At 40.0% G+C, this 18,506-nt stretch overlaps 1 protein-coding gene across 1 annotated transcript in view; it reads right to left on the bottom strand.

The window, feature by feature from the left end:
- The window catches only part of LOC104501462 (protein FAM178A-like), a 20,370-nt gene extending 7,716 nt beyond the window's left edge, over nt 1-12,654 (bottom strand). Inside the window, exons 1-7 of the mRNA XM_010145274.1 lie at nt 12,373-12,654; nt 8,121-8,203; nt 7,041-7,157; nt 4,812-4,914; nt 3,308-3,383; nt 1,434-1,575; nt 897-1,005 (exon numbers count right to left, since the gene is read on the bottom strand). Coding sequence (XP_010143576.1) covers nt 897-1,005; nt 1,434-1,575; nt 3,308-3,383; nt 4,812-4,914; nt 7,041-7,157; nt 8,121-8,203; nt 12,373-12,654 — 912 coding nt within the window. The remainder of the gene's footprint in view (nt 1-896; nt 1,006-1,433; nt 1,576-3,307; nt 3,384-4,811; nt 4,915-7,040; nt 7,158-8,120; nt 8,204-12,372) is intronic.
- Between the last annotated feature and the right edge of the window lie 5,852 nt (nt 12,655-18,506).

Here is an 18,506-nt window from a genome sequence, read left to right as displayed (position 1 = left end):
GGAATGATCTTTCTCCATTGCACAGATAATCCTCATCTAACTGTATGAAAGACTGACAGACTTTCTAAATACACAAGCAATACTGAAAACATAAACCAAGAGATTTTTCCCCACTCAACTATTATCACATGGGTTACTTACAATGTGGGATGTGTGCATAAGTAAGAACACAAATTAATCAAAGGATGTGTATTCTGTGTCTAGTGGAGATGCTCCAAGTGCTTCCTCTTGAACTAAGTGATTTTATAGTTAAAACACACTAAAGAAATTGTTAGGAGGATTCAAATACTTCCACAAGGAACTCGGAAGTCAGTTATAAAGTCAATATTTTCACCAAACAACCCTTAATCACAGCGAACTAGCCTGTGACATACGACCAGCCTGTGGTCTCACAGGACATAGTGCAAGGATCTAACAGCTCACTTGCTCAGAAGAGTCAGTCACAGCTCTGCCTGCCCTCCACGAGCACCCACCTCATTCACCTTGTGCTGCCCAGGGACTGATCACATACCTCAGAGCTGCACTAACACACTGAAGCAACATCAACTCCCCATTTCCACTGGAACACAGAAATGGATAGTTTCTCCTACTCAAGAAAGCAAAGACGTTTTGATAAAGTGCCACAGCCGGGAAAGGCAGATGGCAGAACTCTGCAGCTGTGAGTGAAGCCAATGGAAGTGAGGAAACTCTGAAATTTGCAACAAGCCTGCAATAATCTCTGCTGAATGCGGAGCTGAAACCCCAGCATAGCATCTACTCACAAAACATGCCCAGGACTAGATCAAGACACAAAGGCTTTTGCTAAAAAACAAAACGAAACAACCACCACCCACCATCGCCACCCTCAAAAAAATAGCCCACAAAATCAGCTGCCACACTAACTAGAGTCTTCTCACCTTAATCACATTAGTTAAATTGTGTTTTGGTAGGCTGGAGAAGGCTGGACTGGCAGAGGTGAGGTCTCCTCTTGGTTGTTGTTCAGTCACTGTTTCTTGCATCTGACTTCTAAAAAAAGAGACCATAATCTGAGCAATAAATCAACAATTTAAAACCCCATAAAGGCTTATTTGCATAAAACTGAAAATAAACCCCTGCATGTTTCAAAATGTTTTCACATCACAACAACCCTCAGTTACAGAGCTTGCACCGCAACTCGTAACCGATTACTTACAATTCTGCCCAGCTATTTAGGCAGCAAGTCTTGTAAACCTCCATTAGGAAGGTGAAGGACAATGCTCTGGTTTGCTGAATCCTTACCTTGCAGGATTGTTTGAGGTTCTGGCTTATTTTATTAAGACCTGAGCTGAGAATTTAAAGAGTATGGCTTCACGGAAAGGAGAGGAAATAAAGGGGAACCTTCCGATTATACATTCTAAGCACAAGGCTTGCTTTCACAGCATCTAAGCAATAAATATCAAAAGGAAAACACTTACAAAATATCACACTCGTTAAAGCTGGGCTGAAGATGCTGCAGTGGAAAGAGAGATCTAAACGCCACGCCCATATTGACAAAAACAGCTGACACATCAGCTAGAGAAGGAATCCATGGCTTAGACTGCTCATCACTGATGGAAGCTGCAAGTAGAGGACATGGAATGGATTAGTTTTAAATTTAATTCTTAACATTACTTCCTTTTAAGGAAAACAAATAAGCTCAGCAGTCTGCATCAATTCTACCAGAACTTCTCATTTCAGAAGAGTTAGCACATCGAATGATATGCTTATTTTCAGAACGATGAGCAGAAAAACGTAGTCTAACACAGTAGAGAAACATCTTGCCTACGTAACAGGCGAATTACTTTGAAGTTCCACCCACTTTCCCTCACAGCAATCTTTCATCACAAACAGCTGAATAAGCAAGGAGGCAATATTTACTTTTAAGAGGACACAAATTACTATTCTGTGTAGGTACAGGGTGTTATCATAGTGGGACTGGAAGTGGAGCTAAGGAAGATTTGAAAACAGGCAAGATTTCTAGAACAGCAGTGCTAAACAGATTCAGTTCACTTATTTGATAGAAATAAGGAGCAACGCTCATTGTAAAAAGGGATGGTTTATATGACAACCTGTATCTAAAAACCTGCAAACCATACAGAGGATTCTCCACAGGACACTAAACTACCAAGGTAACAACCAGCTAGACGCTGTGTTTTCCAAACAATGACAGAAGTCACTAGAATTCCAAATTGGGTCAATTTCGTGTCTTAGAGCCAAGTTTTTAAGAAAACAAACAGAAAAAATATAATGGAACATAACACTCAAGACACTGCAGGTTCAGATCTCAATATTCAATTCAGTAAAAAAACAACAATAAAAAAGATGCATCCTTAGGCACCAGAACAGAATGTCTCAGAATGGTTTAGACTCCACAGTTGGCAATATTAAAGTGGTTAGACAGCTTTCCAGGAGCAACTGGAGACTATCTGATCCTGCTCCGAGGTCAGAGATCTGCTGGGATCTGTCCCAGCTTTAACTCTTTGAATGCTCATCTATCAGCTCAAACTGCTCTTTCAGAATCAAGCTTAATGCCAGCAAAGCACAAAATAAAGGAGCCCCACTCCCTCCCATAAAAGCTCACAGTCTGGTTTCAAACAAGATGCAAAATATGGGATACCATTTCAAGGGCAGACCTGATTAAGTAGTTCAAGAGAATCGCATTACTTTAACAATGTTAACTGGCAGTCTTACATGAATTAAGAGACTTTTGATGGATCTGAATAAAGTGAAGACATGGAAAACATGAAGGAACTTGTCCTCGAGAAGTATTTCAGCGTATAGATGAAGGCAGGCAAAACACAGAAGACCTGGGCAGCAGTGGGAAGCAGATCCTTGAAAGTGGTTTTGTGCAGATATGATTCTTTTCCTTTACCCATTTATCTGGGAAGCAAATTATGCAGTGCTACATACTGGGTATGGCTACATGAAAACCTTTTTGTAGTCTGTAAGCTGTGAAATGAATGTCTGTATCTTCCAAAGTAAAGGATGGAAAGAAGAGTAAACTTTTGACCAGACTGGGCAATAGGTCAGTTCTATTTGTGAAACAACAGAATTGCATTTAAAAGAGTCTGTACTTGATGCACTCCTTTGCAAATACATGCCAGGACCATGTCCTGTGGTACAGCTTGCACACACTCAGTGAAGATCAAGTCCTAGCATCTGTACGGTATGTAACAGAAGAGCCTAAATTCCTGTCAGAATCACAGAACCAAGTCGGTGCCTTTTACCTCCTCCCTGATACCTTTCTATACTTAACAGAAGAGAAATGCCTTCATTCAGGTGATCAGTTTTCCATCCTTCAAATACTCACCATCTTTCAGTGTTATCTCCATCAATCTGTCTAAAATCTGGGTGGAAACACTACAGACGGGATGAATAGACATCATCTGAGAGAAGAAAGGAAGCTACATGTCAAACACCAAGTTGCATGACAGCATTAGTTTTCTTTTAATTGGGGAAAAAAACCCACCCCACAATCTCAACTCTTTTGTAAAATAAGAAACAGTAACAGAAAAAAACCCATGAGTCCAAAACCCTCTAAACCAAACTACACCAAAGAGAACAAAATATTGTGAATATTGATTATTTCAAGCAGTGCACAGATGCTATGAATACTGTAAAATTAACTGTTTGCAATATCAGAATGCTATAACCCCACGTTGAATTTGCTGGTTCCTAAGAAGGTAGGAGAATGGAAAGTAACACATATCTCTTTGGAACCCACTTGCATCTGTGATCCAGTTGAACTCCTTGATTAGGAGCAGGGGAAACAGAGTTAACTACAACCTTTTCCAGTCGTGGGCAAGTTGAATATACACAATACTAAACAGAAAGGATGAATTCTTAGTTTTTGATAGAACTCTGAACTACAAAAGCATGACTATGAAGTACAGTTCAGGTTTCCTAGAACATTTCACTAGCCCAGCAAAAAACCTCTTTTTTCTCCCCCAAGTACTGAACAATTTCCTGCTCTAAGTGAGTTAAGTTCTCACGCTTCCTCCTTATTAGAGGAACACTAGGGCTCACAGAACGGGTGGAAGGCAATTTTTTACTGGCTGGAGGAAAGGACATGGGGGAGCAAAGCATTTCCCTTTCAGCAAAAGCAGAAAGCCAGTCAGCAGACTCAGACTGCAATTCACAGGAGGACCACTTTCTTTTTTTGTTTCAGGCACTGTTAGAAAGTGGTAAACAAGAGAATGTAGATTGGAGAGGGGCATTTTTGTAAGAGAACAACGTAAATTCCTGGGGATTTAGACACAGACACCTGGAAAGCAAACAGCCACCATGTTTCTTTTGAGAATGCTCCTGAGCCATAACACACATTGACCTTTTCCAAATGAAAATTACCTGACCACACAGGTGTGTCTGATGATTTAGAAGGCAATATACGTAGAAATGGTACTTCTGCATACTGCTGCATGTACCTTTTGTTTTAAGGATGGAAGGAGGTAAGATTAACATGTGCTTGTGATTTGGCCCACGCTACGATATCCTCAAGTCTCTTCTTACCTAGCACATACTGTGCCCTTTCCAAATGCATATGAGGGTTAACAGGGATGTGCAGCTTTGCAGTCACTCAGAAAGCATGGAGAAAAAGCTATCCCTAGTGTTTTACCCCTAGTGACAAAGTATTTCAGACTGAGATCAAATCGGAACCCAGGAAGAAAGATTTTTTCTTTTTTTCCCTTTTTTTGAAGTTGTTAACCTAATGCAATAGATTTGCAAACTTGTTCTGATTATTCCTGCTACAGCTGACTTCCAGGAAGAGTATTATACCTTGACAGAATATAACTGCATGAGTAGTATAGTCTTACCTGGAAAAGCCACTTTAGAATTGGTGTGGGACACGGGATACAACTCTGAACAGAACTAAGTAAACCATTACTAGCTAGAGAAAGCTGCTGTGTTACACTGGAACTGTAAGACAAAGGTGGGGGTGGGGAAAGAGGAAAAAACAAAACTCAGTTAGTGGCTGAACAAGCACTACCACGAAAGACTAAGAACTTTCCCACTCCTCAGATCATCATCAACAGCAAATATCCAAACCAGACATTATTCTTATGCTCTTACCTATATGAAATACTACAGTAATTAAACGTTACTGCTTATTTAGAACAACTATCTTTTTATCCAGAATGCCATACTATATAATATGGAAACATTTGTATTATTAGAGAAAGATAGCTCCAAACAAACACTGATTTACACTATTGTACTATGAACCATTATGCCTGTCTACACAGGCTGCTGTGCTCAGTGAGATCCCTAAGATTTTTTTACTGTCCAATGACCTTTACCAACACTTTTAGAAAAAAACTTTGTTTGAAATTTTCAGAATGATCTTCTAAATAAAGAATCTGGAGGCAAACTAAAGCAATTAAAATCAAACAGTCTAACTTCACTGTGCAAATTTGTGAGGTGCAAAAAATAGCTGTTGGAAGAATAGAAAATGTCAGTTTTATTACTAGTTATTTTAGATTTAGTTTGCTTTAGAAAGTCAGGAATGTCTTAGGCAGCTGAATTAACCATATCCAGATTCCCTTCTTTAGTTTCCTCTATTCTCAGTATCTACTAAAACAGTTAGCTATGTTAAGAGATCTGTGTCCTGACTTCATCCCTCTACCTGTCTGACTAAGCAAGTGGCTAGCAAAACATCCATGTGCCAGAATGCATAAGCAATTAAATCATAATTGCCTACTGCGAGGGATGATTTGTTTAATTCTCATTCCTCCAATCACTGATTAACAAGATACTTTTGAAGATTATATCCTCGCGATCTCCAAAACATTAATGGAGAGACCTGAAGGCAAAGGAGTGTATCACGAACATCACTTCCTGAGGAAAAGCCACTCGCCTCCTCTTCACCCCCACAATAGCACATTCACATGCATACAAAAGCTTTTAAGATAAAACGAATTCTGTTTCACTGATGCCAGCTTGCAATAAAATGCCAACTGAAATAAGAGTTTTTCAGGATCTGCACTTGTGGTATTAGGCAAGAATTCATCCAGCTACATGTAGCCTGACAGCCTCATAAACTTAGAGCACAGATCCCTAGGAGTTACAGAGCAGTTAATTCACACACACACTGCTAGCTCAGCGACTGAATCTAACGGATGTCAGAAATCGTGACTTTCTGCAGTCCTCGTTAGGGGGAGCCCTAAGCCCCAGGCCCATTCAGGACAAAACCAGTTAAAAGTCTTCCAGCAGACAGAGTGCGGCATTAGTAGGTCACAAATCGGTTCACCACAAAGGTCCTCTTTCTGTCTTGCGATAGCTAGGCTTTTGTTCATTATAACGTTTTACTTCTGCACTTGTCTTTCACAAAGTGCTCAGATTATTAATGACAGCCCAGAGCAGAAGAAATATGGAAGAGGCCAGAACATCTATTTTTTTTCCCTTATGTCTCGTTTAAGAGGTTTTTCAAGAATTCCAGAAGAGGAGAGAAAGAAGTTTCAAGTAACAATTCACTGTTCTGTAAAGCTAACCTGGAAAGGAGAATTCCAGGAAAAGGGAGTCAGTTTTGCCTACCAGTGAGACAGAGCTCATTTGCAAGCAGAGACAGTATTTTATCTTAAAAACTGCTAACATTGAAGGAAATCCTACAAGTAAACACAACAGAGCGAAGAGGATATTCTTACCTAAGAAGGAGCTTTTCTATGGGATTTTGAGGGATGAAGTGAAAATTCCTCAAGTCAAGGTTACATTGATTGAAGATTTTCCCACAGGCTGATAAATCAAATATATCTTCTCCGGGATGGGAGTCAGGTATGGCATGAGCTATTACTGAAAATCTCTTTATAAATGCCCTGTAAAATTCAGAATTGCTTTTATGAATTTAAACATTGAGACAGTTATTTTCAGATGAAAACATCGGCCCTATGTGAAAGCTAAAATGTTAAAACACAGTAATACCCCAGAAAATCACCCAACCCTGAAAGACAGCAAAAATGGTTCACATTAAACATAGTAACAACAACTGATGGAAAGAGAAAGGGATTGAAAAAAAGGCTAGATTTAATTGGTTTTGGAGTTAGAAGGACCTGTGTTCTTCTGAGAGATCTTCATCTCCACTGGCATTCTCCTCACCAACTCCATCTGAAGAATCAGTCTCTGTTTCTTCTATGTCTTCCTGTAACTGCTTTTCTAGTTCGTCTACCCTGAAATAAAAGTAGCACCCGAATATACCATCACCATTTAGTATTTATAACAGAAGACAACAAAACTTAAGCTCTGGGTGTGAACCCAGGAATCAGGAGCCAATTACACAAAAAAAGCATTCAAGACACTGTATCTGTGTAAAAGCCAAGCTCCTGGCTGTTCTAAGACATGAAGTGGATGCTTCCCAAAACCTGATGAATTTCCAACAGCACAATCAATCACTAGTTTGTCAGAGATAAGTACAACCAACCAACTTCCGACAGAACTTTTGTAATTGAGCAAAATTTTTAATTTCTGGTTGGTTTTTATCTTTTCCTTTTTAAAAAAAAAATAAAACCCCTGTACTTTTATTTTATTTGTTGAGTAGTATTAGTGATGGGAATGATCACTACTCCATAGTCAGACAGCCCATAGTTACGTGTCTCAGATTCTTTAATCCAATCATTTACCACACTTACACACCCATCACCACCACTCGCCATTAGTACATATACCACATTATACTTTCTACTCAGAAGATCTCTTGCAAGAGCACTCGTTAGCTCGTTTCACTGAACTGTGTAACTATTTAGATACCAAGCGTCTACACAAGTCTGGAAGCTAAAACTGAGCTACAAATGCCTTTGAAGAAACTAGTACAGTCAGTCTACATAAATATTTCTACTCCATGCCTGGCCAGCAGCTGCTAGCTGGCTCATTGACCTATAACAAAGGCATCAGGAAATTCAGTCTGGCTTTAGACACATGTATCACAAATCACTCCTTATTGCTTGGAAGGAGCCTGTCAATCAGCTTTTACGGTTAAGTCACACTTGTAGGCCCTGTCAGATGTATGTTGGTGGCATCAGCCCGCAAAGCTGAGCTTGCTGCTACCCAAACTCCATCAGTTTTGGGGAGACAAGGTAAATCTAAGATTCTACAACTCCATCTCAAATTTTTCAAAGCAGCTTTAAGGAACAAACCTTTTAGATTCTTCCTTCTCCTTCAAGAGATGTTCTAAGCTGTTCACATATGACACCTGGCTAACAACAGGAGGCTTAGAAAGCTGTAAATGAAATAGTAAGAGATGAAAAAAAAAATACCATAAGCTATCAAGTCATTCAGCATTAAACAATAAACACTATCAAAATAGAAACCTCTTCCAACTTTAATGTTATTTTATCTGGACATAAAAACTCAAAGGAGACCCTGAAAAACGGACAGTTAACGGTTTAGGTTTCTCAGTCCCTTGACAATTTTATATAATGGTCAAATCTGTACCAGTGATTAATTTAGAAATAACTGTGCTTCATGATGGATCCCTGCTTCTCTCCTTGCTCTTCCCTCCAGCTAACCTTCATAAAGAGCATTAACATCAGAAGCCTTTTACCTCACAGCTTTACTATTACCATCCACAGAGACCCTGGGAATCCCCATTCTCATGAATGAAACAAGAAACTCCAATAATTACTCAGTACCTTTGTTACTTTCAGTAGGCCATAGGGGCCAAAGCACCACTGTTTGCTAAATTACCTCCAAAATCATCAGACAGAACAAAGCTTCCAAACAAAATCCTAATACAAACCGAAATTCAGACGCTAATAAATAGAATTAAAAAACCAAAGAAAGTCTTAACTGCCAGCAAAATTAGTTCTTCAGCAGTGAGTGTTTTATTTAGCTAGTAGCAGATTTGAAAAATTTTTCTAGCCATAATTCAGTTCTTTGGACAAACAGTGCCCTCCTGACACCACCTTCTGAAACTGTAAGACTCTATTACTAGTGACAACGCTTCCTCCTATGAGGTCCTCAATTTTCTGAGGACCCAATTCCATAAAAGCTTACCTTCTCACTGAGGATTTTCTGCTACCCAAAGGTAACCGACGTTAGTTAAAGAAGTGTCCACTTGCTAATAAAAAACCCAGCTAATACAGCATGAATTTTCGTTATTCAGAGATACCTTTCAAATCTAACAAGCGGCATGTCTTTGTGTGGGAAATCTTGTGGGAAAGCTGAAGACCTCTCAACATATATCTGGTTAATATGTCTAAAATGCCTGTTGAACAACTGAGGAATCGGGACTTTATTCCAATGTGTACACATGCCCCTTCTTACAAGACAAGAGAAGAATGCCAGTAGACACAAAAACCATGGTCATGGATATTTTGTGACACTTCTTAACTGTTTTGTCTTACTTGGCCATTAATCATGCAGAAACAGGACAGGCTGAACGTTGCAGTCACATACATGTTCCACAAACATTTAACCTAGGCTGTATCTTTTTCTCAGTCTCAACCATTAATTACACAGACATGGTGGCTAAGATTGTGGAATACATAGAATCATCTGGTTGGAAGTGACCTTTAAGATCCTCAAGTCCAACCACTCGTCCTGCACTGCCAGGGTCCCTAAACCACGTCCCTCAGCACCAGATCCACACAGCTTTTAAACACCTCCAGCGATGGAGAATCCACCACCTCCCTGGGCAGCCTGTTCCAATGCTTCACAACCCTCTCTGTAAAGAAATTTTTCCTGATATCTAATCTAAATTTCCCCTGACACAACTTAAGGCCATTCCCTCTCATCCTGTCACTCATAACATGGGAGAAGAGACCGACCCCCACCTCCCCACAACCTCCTTTCACGTAGTTGTAGAGAGCGATACAGGTCTCCCCTGAGTCTCCGTTTCTCCAGGCTAAACAATCCCAGTTCCCTCAGCTGCTCCTCTTAAGACTTGCTCTCCAGACCCTTCACCAGCTTTGTTGCCCTTCTCTGAATGCACTCCAGCACCTCAAGGTCCTTCTAGTAGCGAGAGGCCCAAAACTGGACACCGTATTTAAGGTGTGGCCTCATCAGAGCTGCGTACAGGGGGACAATCCCTTCCCTCCTGCTGCTGGCCACACTAGTGCTGATACAAGCCAGGATGGCACTAGCTTATTTGGCTGCTTAGGCACACTGCAGGCTCATGTTCAGTCAGCTGTCTGATCTATAACATGTTTGCATAGTGAATCCTAAGGACAGAAAAAGTAATTATGGCTCTTGTCCCGGTTTGAGTTAGAACAGAACCTATTCTGTTCATTGATTTCACTTTTCAGCTCAGTCTCTAACTAACTGCACTTTCTGAAGTGAATGGCATATTTTTGCAGACAGTGCTTGCTGCTAGAAGTGACAGAGCTTGATGTTTACAGTTACCACCAGGTACTGGGATGGAGAAAGGCTCTCACTTATGCTTACTCTTGTGAAGACCAAGGTTACTGCTAAACCTTGTGCACTGTGTTGGGGGGTGCTCTAAGTATGAGGTTGCACCTGTGAGGAGGAGGGGACAGGACAGGTGACCCTACACTGAACAACAAGCTGTTCCATCCTATATAGTTTGTATTTGGTATATGAAGGGATCACAAGGGTCAAGCTCTCTTCTGCAATGGTTGGTGTCTGAGGGGGACTCTGCCTTCGATCCCAATCTGTGCACTCCTGAATGCAGTTCCTATCTGCTGCTGAGTCCAGACTGGGCCTTCCCCAGTGCCTGCCCACAGCATCAGTGGTGACAGTGACGTGGTTGCCATGGGTTGGGTTCAGTATTGGTTTTGTATCTATTTGTATATATTTAATTTTATTGTTATTTTCATTAAAGCAGTTTTAGTTCTCTTTTCCAATCCCTAAGTCTGTCTCCCTTATTTCTTTTCTCTTCCCCTCTGGGAAAGGAGCGCAGTTAATAGACAGCATTCGTCATAGTCCAGCCCTAACCCTTGACAGCCTTTCAACATCTGCCTCTAGAGATAGTAACTCAGTCAACAAATAAACCACTTCAGAGACAGAAAAATGGGAGGAGGACAAAAGTATTCATACAGGTATTCTGCTGTTTGTTTTCTACTGTAGAAAACAGCAGTGGGCTGACCCCAGGCAGCAGCTAAGGACCACACAGCTTCTTTGTTTCCCTGTCCAGTGGTGCAGGGGATTAAGAACAAAAGCAAAAAAAACTCGTGGGTTGAGATAAAGCCAGTTCAGCAAGTGAAGGAAGAGTGGATAAGGGAGAAGACAAAGTGATGCAAAGGCAATCACTCAGCACCTCCCACAAGCAGGAGTACATCCAGCTAGGCTACGGGTAACGGCTGCATAACAGACCAACTGCCCCTGCCTGGTTTTGCGTGCTGAGCATGACACTTCGTGGCAAGGAATACATTCCTTTGGTCATTTGGAGTCAGCCACCCAAGCGCTGTCCCCTCCCAACTTGTGTCCACTCCAGTCTACTCACTGCAGGAGCAGAGTAGGAAGAAAAGAAAGCCTTGATGCTGTGCAAGTACTGCTCCACAACAGCCAGAAGACTGGTCTCTTACCAACAACTGATTTTGTCCAAAATGGACAGCACCATATAGCTGTTAGGAAGAAAATTAACTACAGCCCAGCCAGACTCAGTACTAAATCTTTTTATTTAAATGCAGCCATTTCCAACCTGTACCAGCTTGGGCATGAATGCCACACTCAGTCCCGTTGCAAGACCTTCCTAAGTAAGACATTATTTTACAATAAAACTTCAAAACCACTACTTATTTGACAAGCTGTTATTGAACAAATAGGCTAACTTCTAAAAACACAATTAATTAATCACTGTAATATCCTGTAAACTGAGATTCAAACACTTCATCTGTTCCTTGTGAGCAGAAGTCATTCACCTTTTTAAAATCCCTTCTGAAATACTTCCAGTTTCCATGAAATTCAACCTCAAAGAAAATACCACACTTACAGATCATGAACTTGTACACAGATTTCTAACAATCACAGACAGTGACAAGGGTATCTGACTGGAGTCTGGCACACAGATCTCTCAATGTCTACATCAATTTCCTCTAGTTAACTCCAACTCATAAAAATCCTACCTGGTCAGGAAAAGGAAAACATTAGATCCTATATATCTTTTAAATGTAGCCTCAAGCCTTTTTCTTTAAGGGGAAAAAAAGGCAAAACCAGAATCCTAAAAGCCACCGAAAGGCACGTGGCTAACGCAGTCTGGCTGCACAAACCTACTTTCAGGCACTCCAAGGACAAGCACGTAACAAGCACGCTCCTTCTCAGACCTTCTACAGTACATTGCACTGTACAGCATAGTACCCTTAAGCTATGTAACCACTTTTGCAGGCAAATAACTCTGAGTATTACAGCATTATGTATACAGGAAAAAATATAAGAAATGCAACATAACAAAGCTGATGAGACACTTCTTTTGATTTTATCATCACTTACATGAAGCTTCAGTAATGGAGTCACAGTGTCCTGACAAAAGCTGTCAAGACAAGATTCTTTCAGAGTTGCTGCCTGTGGCTTGGGACTTGAAGAGAGAATTTCTTGCAGTGACACAAATACTTCTTCATCACTGTTGTCACTGACATCTAGACTGCATTCCAAACTCTCATCTTCACTATCGAAGATGCTTTTTGATTTTCCATTCAACTTGGACTTGTCTGTACAGGTGCTTTCAACTTCTAACTCTCCTGAGGGCTGTGAAGACATATGGCCACTGTCCATGCACCCTTCTTTAGAAGACAATGAACAGGGAACACTTTTAACAGGCTTTTCCAAGAGTGTTATTTTCCCAGAACCTTCCACTGAACAAGTCTTGTCTTTTGTTTTTGAAAAACTGTTGCTGGACTGAATACTGTAAGCTTTATTGTGTGCGTGTCTTTCTGGTCTTTTCTCATCTTGTTCTTTCCTAGCATCCAACACCTGAGATAAGCCAGCCTTCTGGAGAGGAGATTTCACACCTTTTGTTTGTGCTAAGTGGTGGACTGAAGGCAACACAGTACTTTTTTCCTGAGAAAAAGGAGGGGACGTTTCCAAGAAAAAGCATGAGTTAGCCACCTGCAATTGATTCTCTTTGGTATCTACAACAGAAATGTGGTTATTTTTACCAGGACTGTGTGCAGAATATGAGGATGACAAATCTACAGAGGAGCAATTCCTTTTCTCATTTACATTGCTTGAGTTGAGGTATTCCTCTGGAAAAGTAGAATCATGTCTAGGTAGAGTAACAGTCTCCATTAGTTGCAGAACATCACCAGAAGTAGACTTTAAAAGGATATTTTTTACGAAGTCAGGCCTCCTATTTTTGCATTTTGCAGATGATCTGCTAAAAGCAGGATCATTCAAACTTGATACTTCAGATTGATTTGAACTGTCTGTGTCCATGCTCATGGCAGTGTGTCTTCTTTTCCCAGGAAGGTCTATTTGTTTGGATTGCCCAGAAGATCTCTTAGGTCCACGGCAGGGTAAAGGAACAGACTGGCTCATCCGCATACTAGTGGCCATCTCAAATGACGTTCTCAGTGCACTTGGAGAAGATGCCTCATGTTTAGAAACCTGCTTTGGCTTTGATTGAGATGGGTCACCTATAAAGTGTTTAAGAAAAAAGTAAATCACTGTTATCACGTTTAAAAAATGAAAAACAAAAAAATCAAAATCATTATTGCTTACCCTTCAAAAAAACCCTTGACTTCTGTTTAAGTTAACTATGACTGACATTTTTATCAGAAGCTACAATACTTCCATTCTGCTTGAACACAGTGACCACAATTACAATTGCACCGATACTGTGTTGTTACATTATTATTGTAACTATCTTAGAAATTAAATTAAATGCTTTCATTTTAGAGCAGCTCTGTAGCCACCATAGAACACTTCTCCTACATACTAGAACCAAACAGTCTCTGGAAACAGACAGTAGCCCAACTGAGGCATGGGACTGGAAGAAAGTTTCTGTAATGATGTATTTTGGTTATAAATAATGAACAGTATGAAAAGTATTTTGGAAATACTGCAATAATTTTAAACATTGCTCATAAAATAAAAGCATTCAGAGTATGAATTAATCTGGGTTTGGACTATGGTTCTATGGCACCAGAGCCCACCTTCCACACCACAGTTTTCTGCTTCCTGCTTTCAGCTAGCACCAGCACCTGGACACTTCGTGGCAAGCTACTTCATGGAGGTGATGTGGCCGAGAGCTTACCAACTCAATTTTCAACTAGATCAGCTCCTTGCACCACTGGCCAAGCCCCAGTGCCAACACAGGTGGATAACGAAGCACAGCAGCAGAGAGGTTAGGTTTACACAACCACGGACCCACCACACAGGAACACTCTCCCCAGTTTTGGGTGTCCCACCCCCACCCCCTTTTTTTTTTTTTAAATCATCCTACTGACCTAGCTCAAGCTTCTATTCATGTGAGCTTTTTATATTCAGTTCTACCTAATGTAGAACAAAACTATGTGTTTAAAATGGACAAAAAGCAACAAGAATACCAGCCTAACTTTAGTGTTCAGATCAAGAATGTTCTTTGTAGGTTAAGCTGAAAAGCAAAATTTGTTAACCACCACAGTGAATGTGGATTCTCCAAAATGCAAGGGAAACCATAACAATAATCTCGGATTAAGGGCTTAAAACAAAGAAATACCATGACTTCTTATTGTTACAACCAACCTATTTTCCACTAAAATCCCAAATTACTTTTAAACCTCTTCAACTTTACCATATATCAGGAGAAGCCTTGACCATACAGCAGAAATCTTTTTTTTTTTGAGAGAGAAAGCAGAAAAACTAAGTTCAAGAAAAAAAGAATTAAAAAGAGATACTAAGTGATGACAACCTGCTTGTTTAATTAATTCCATATTATCAGCACTGCTTCTACCTGAGACAGTCTCCCTGGAACCAGAATGGTGTATTTTTCTTAAAGAACATCCATTTCCCTAAAAATAAAGACAGAGAGAAAATAAAAAAGTTAATTGCATACTTTTTAAAACCAGAATGTTGATGTCTTGATCCAAGTGCTGAATCCAGCACAGACTTAGTTCCACTGACATTAAAAAAATTGGTAATATACTTAATTTCAAGACTAGCTGCAAAGATCTCAACAAAAGGGCTCTCCACAAGCCAAATTTTATATGCTTTCTTCAGATTAGCCTCCAGTTCTAAATCTCTCCACTTTTAGGGCCATTAGCCACTTGCATCCCTGGGCTATATGGCAACACAGCCAGCTGGCTTTCCTCAGAAAAGGCATTAGGAACTTAAATAACAAAATGACAGAAAGCACGGACAATCAAATATGGACTGGGGGGTACTAAGGAGAAAAGGAAACACAAGCTAAACAATCTTTTTTGTTCCGTTCATAGCATGTTATGGAGGTACACATAACCAGCCTCCTTGCAAGCAACCAGCAACCATTGGTTGGTAAAAAAGTTAATATAATTCAACCTGTCATGAAATACTACATACTTAATAGGACCACTCTCACCTCTATCTAAATTCTGTGGCTTAAGTGCATAAATCTGAGCTGCTATTAACTGCAACTTCTAACTAGCAGGAACTTGCCAGACTGTTCCCTACATTACACTGTAAAAAACCCTACATGGTTGTAAGACATTTAAGAGAAAGACATTTTCCTAAAAAATACAATTTAAACTTACAATTTCCATCCCATTTTCATGCTTTTATCTAACCTGGAATACCTCCCCTGCTTTTAAACCAGGATTTCTCATGTATTGTGAAATAGTTAAGGACTGGCTTATTCAAGCACGATCTAAAATTTACCAAGAAATAGCAAAGAGCATAAACTTCTGTTATGTCTGAAAAAGGCAGCACCAAGAATTTCACCCTCCATTGAAAAACGAAAAATAAAACCCACCAAAAAAAAAAAATCAATAACATGCAGCGTGGGTCACTGATTTCCACCTTTAACAACCCTTTTAAACACACCTGATGTGACACACTTGTTCCTGAGAATGGCTTTACAGGATGTGGCTTAAATTGTTTCATTCTATGTTTCTTCTGCTTCCTTTCTCTGCAGAGAGCTTCCAGTGACAACCTAAATTCAGAGTCAGTTGGAGTGCAGGGCAATTTCACGGGAAGACCTGAGTTTTGGCACAGAGATGTGTTGTTCACAGTGCCATTATTTCTAGCACAGGCTTTTCGAGTACCAGCTTCCAGTGGTGAAACCCATTTGTCAGGGTCTGAACTAGTGTCTTCTACATCCATATAGTCAGTTTTCTGTTCCCAACTATTTCCACAAGACAATGGTGCTCTTGTTACGCCCAGACACTTGTCATTTCTTCCCTGTTCTGACTTGACAGTTTTATTCTTTTTGGCCAAGAAATAGCTGGAAGACTCTGCAGTAATATGGAGTTTTTGAATCATAACTTTGGAGTCCAAGGAGCCCAGCGCCTTGCATGCTCTGCCACTCTCTACAGTGTTTACACTGTTGTTTTTCTCCTTAATTCCTCTCTGAAAGGCACCTACCACATGACTTGCGTTTGGAGTTTGGTCTGGTATCATTTTGCTTCCAACCTTCTTTGGAGAAGGTATTTTCTTTTCAAAATGTTCAGCGCATAAAACTGACAGTCCAATTCCTGTATCTTTTACATTTCCTCTGTCTGGTGAGCACAATACAGTTCTTTCTTTATGGCCACGGTCTAAGAGAAAAGAAAAGACAAATTATTCACAACCATGACATTCAGGGGGGGAGGGGGAAATCTTATTGGACTGTATTACTTGATATTTTGTACCTCTGTCACATGCAATCCAAAATGAATTTACTTAATCATTTAGTTTTGTTAATGCCATGTGACTTATTTTGTATCAAAAACTGTGCAATCTAAGTCACAGCTTCAGCTGTTATAAACAACCTAGCTTCAGCACGAGACAATAACTTGAGACAATTATATCTCTCTTTAAAGAAATTCATTTCAATATGGCATTAATGTTTTCTGTTACATTATTAGAAAAAATCAAATGTGCACATTTTTACATATGTGGTAAGCTACACCCATGATACTGCTGCTACAATGTGGAATAGGATTGGACTATACTTCTGCACACTTTAAAATTTATATAAACACCTTCCATTTTAAAACCACATATTTACCTTGATTTAAAACTGGTTTGAAGAATGCTGTAATGGTCTGGTTTCTGAAAAGAAAACATAACTTTATCTTTTTAAAAGAACAATACTTAAATGCCCATATAGAATACTAATAAAATTAAAATGCTGTAATTAATTTCTACAGATCGTTTTCATGTCACTGGCTTTTTTTTTTTTTCCTGAGAGAACAGAGAAAGCCTCTTCATCCTCAGTGCCCTTCAGCCTTTGCTTTGCTTGGCTAACAAAGCCAACCTGTCAGTTTCCTCACTCAGACTGCTTCCTAAGTTAAGGTCATCCCAAGTCTTAACCACCCTACCAGGTTAAACTAAGCTTTCTTACATGGGACTGACCTCACCTGTATCCAGTATTCTAGGTAAGACCTCTCCAGTCCCTTATGTGATGGTGTAAACAACCTCCCCACCTCCACTGTCAACACTTTGAGCTAGTAACTCCTACTGTAATTTTTTTCTAAGGCGTCACATTGGTAAGCAGCTGGCCTTATCGATACCATCAGTGACCAAAACCTTTTCAATACATTATTAGAACTTTGTGGTTAGACTTGATTGCAACTATCTCCACGTTGTGAAGTTCAACTAATCCTGTAACCTTCTTGTTGTCTGAAATCCTTCATGCACCACTGTTGTTTTTCTTCACGCATCCAGTGCCACGCTCAGATGCAAATTCTTACATGCACTATTGCCAGACCTCTCAGCAGTAATTTGTACCAGCACTGCCCCTAGACAAAAGGCATGCGTCAGTGGCCTCCCTTCCAGCACATATTACGGGCATCTTCTGGCTTCCAACAGAAACAGCAGTCCACAACTTTTTTTTTTTTTAAACACATATACAACAAGATAATTAATAGCTTTAAATCACAGGTATTTTCTCTGGAAAGAGTAAGCGGGACATGAGGACACCAAGGCATTTATTTCTCCGTGACAGAATGTTACTTCTAAAAATGGGTAGACTGTTTGATGCATCATTTGAACATTAAAATACATCAAGAACTATGACCTTGCTATCTTCATCTTCTCCCATGTAGCGAGGAAGTTTACTAACAACTTCAAGGCTACACTTATGCCTGTTTTGGAAGTCTCTCTTCCCACAAGATACTGGTATGAGAAAGCAAGAATAATACAGATTTGTCTAAGACCTTCTTCCATCTTTTGTAATCTTTCTGTGCCTTCCAAAACAAAGCCAAATTATTACTGTCTTGTCACGGGTTAGGGCTGGGCCAGCCACTAGACGAATGACAGATGCTCTCTATTAATAGCACTCCTTTGCCAAAGGGGAAGAGAAAAAAATAAGGGAGAGAAACTTAGGGATTGGAAAAGAAAACTAAAACTGCTTTAATGAAAATAATAACAACAAAATGAAATATATACAATACCAATACCAAACTCAACCTGCCTGATAGCAACCAGGTCCCCACTGATGCTGCCGGGCAGACACTTGGGGAAGACCCAGG

The sequence above is a fragment of the Buceros rhinoceros genome, unplaced genomic scaffold (assembly GCF_000710305.1).
Source record: "Buceros rhinoceros silvestris isolate BGI_N320 unplaced genomic scaffold, ASM71030v1 scaffold2401, whole genome shotgun sequence".
NCBI classification, from domain to species: Eukaryota; Metazoa; Chordata; class Aves; order Bucerotiformes; family Bucerotidae; genus Buceros; species Buceros rhinoceros.
Note: the sequence above shows the minus strand (reverse complement) of the source record. Positions and strands in the feature narration are given on the sequence as shown.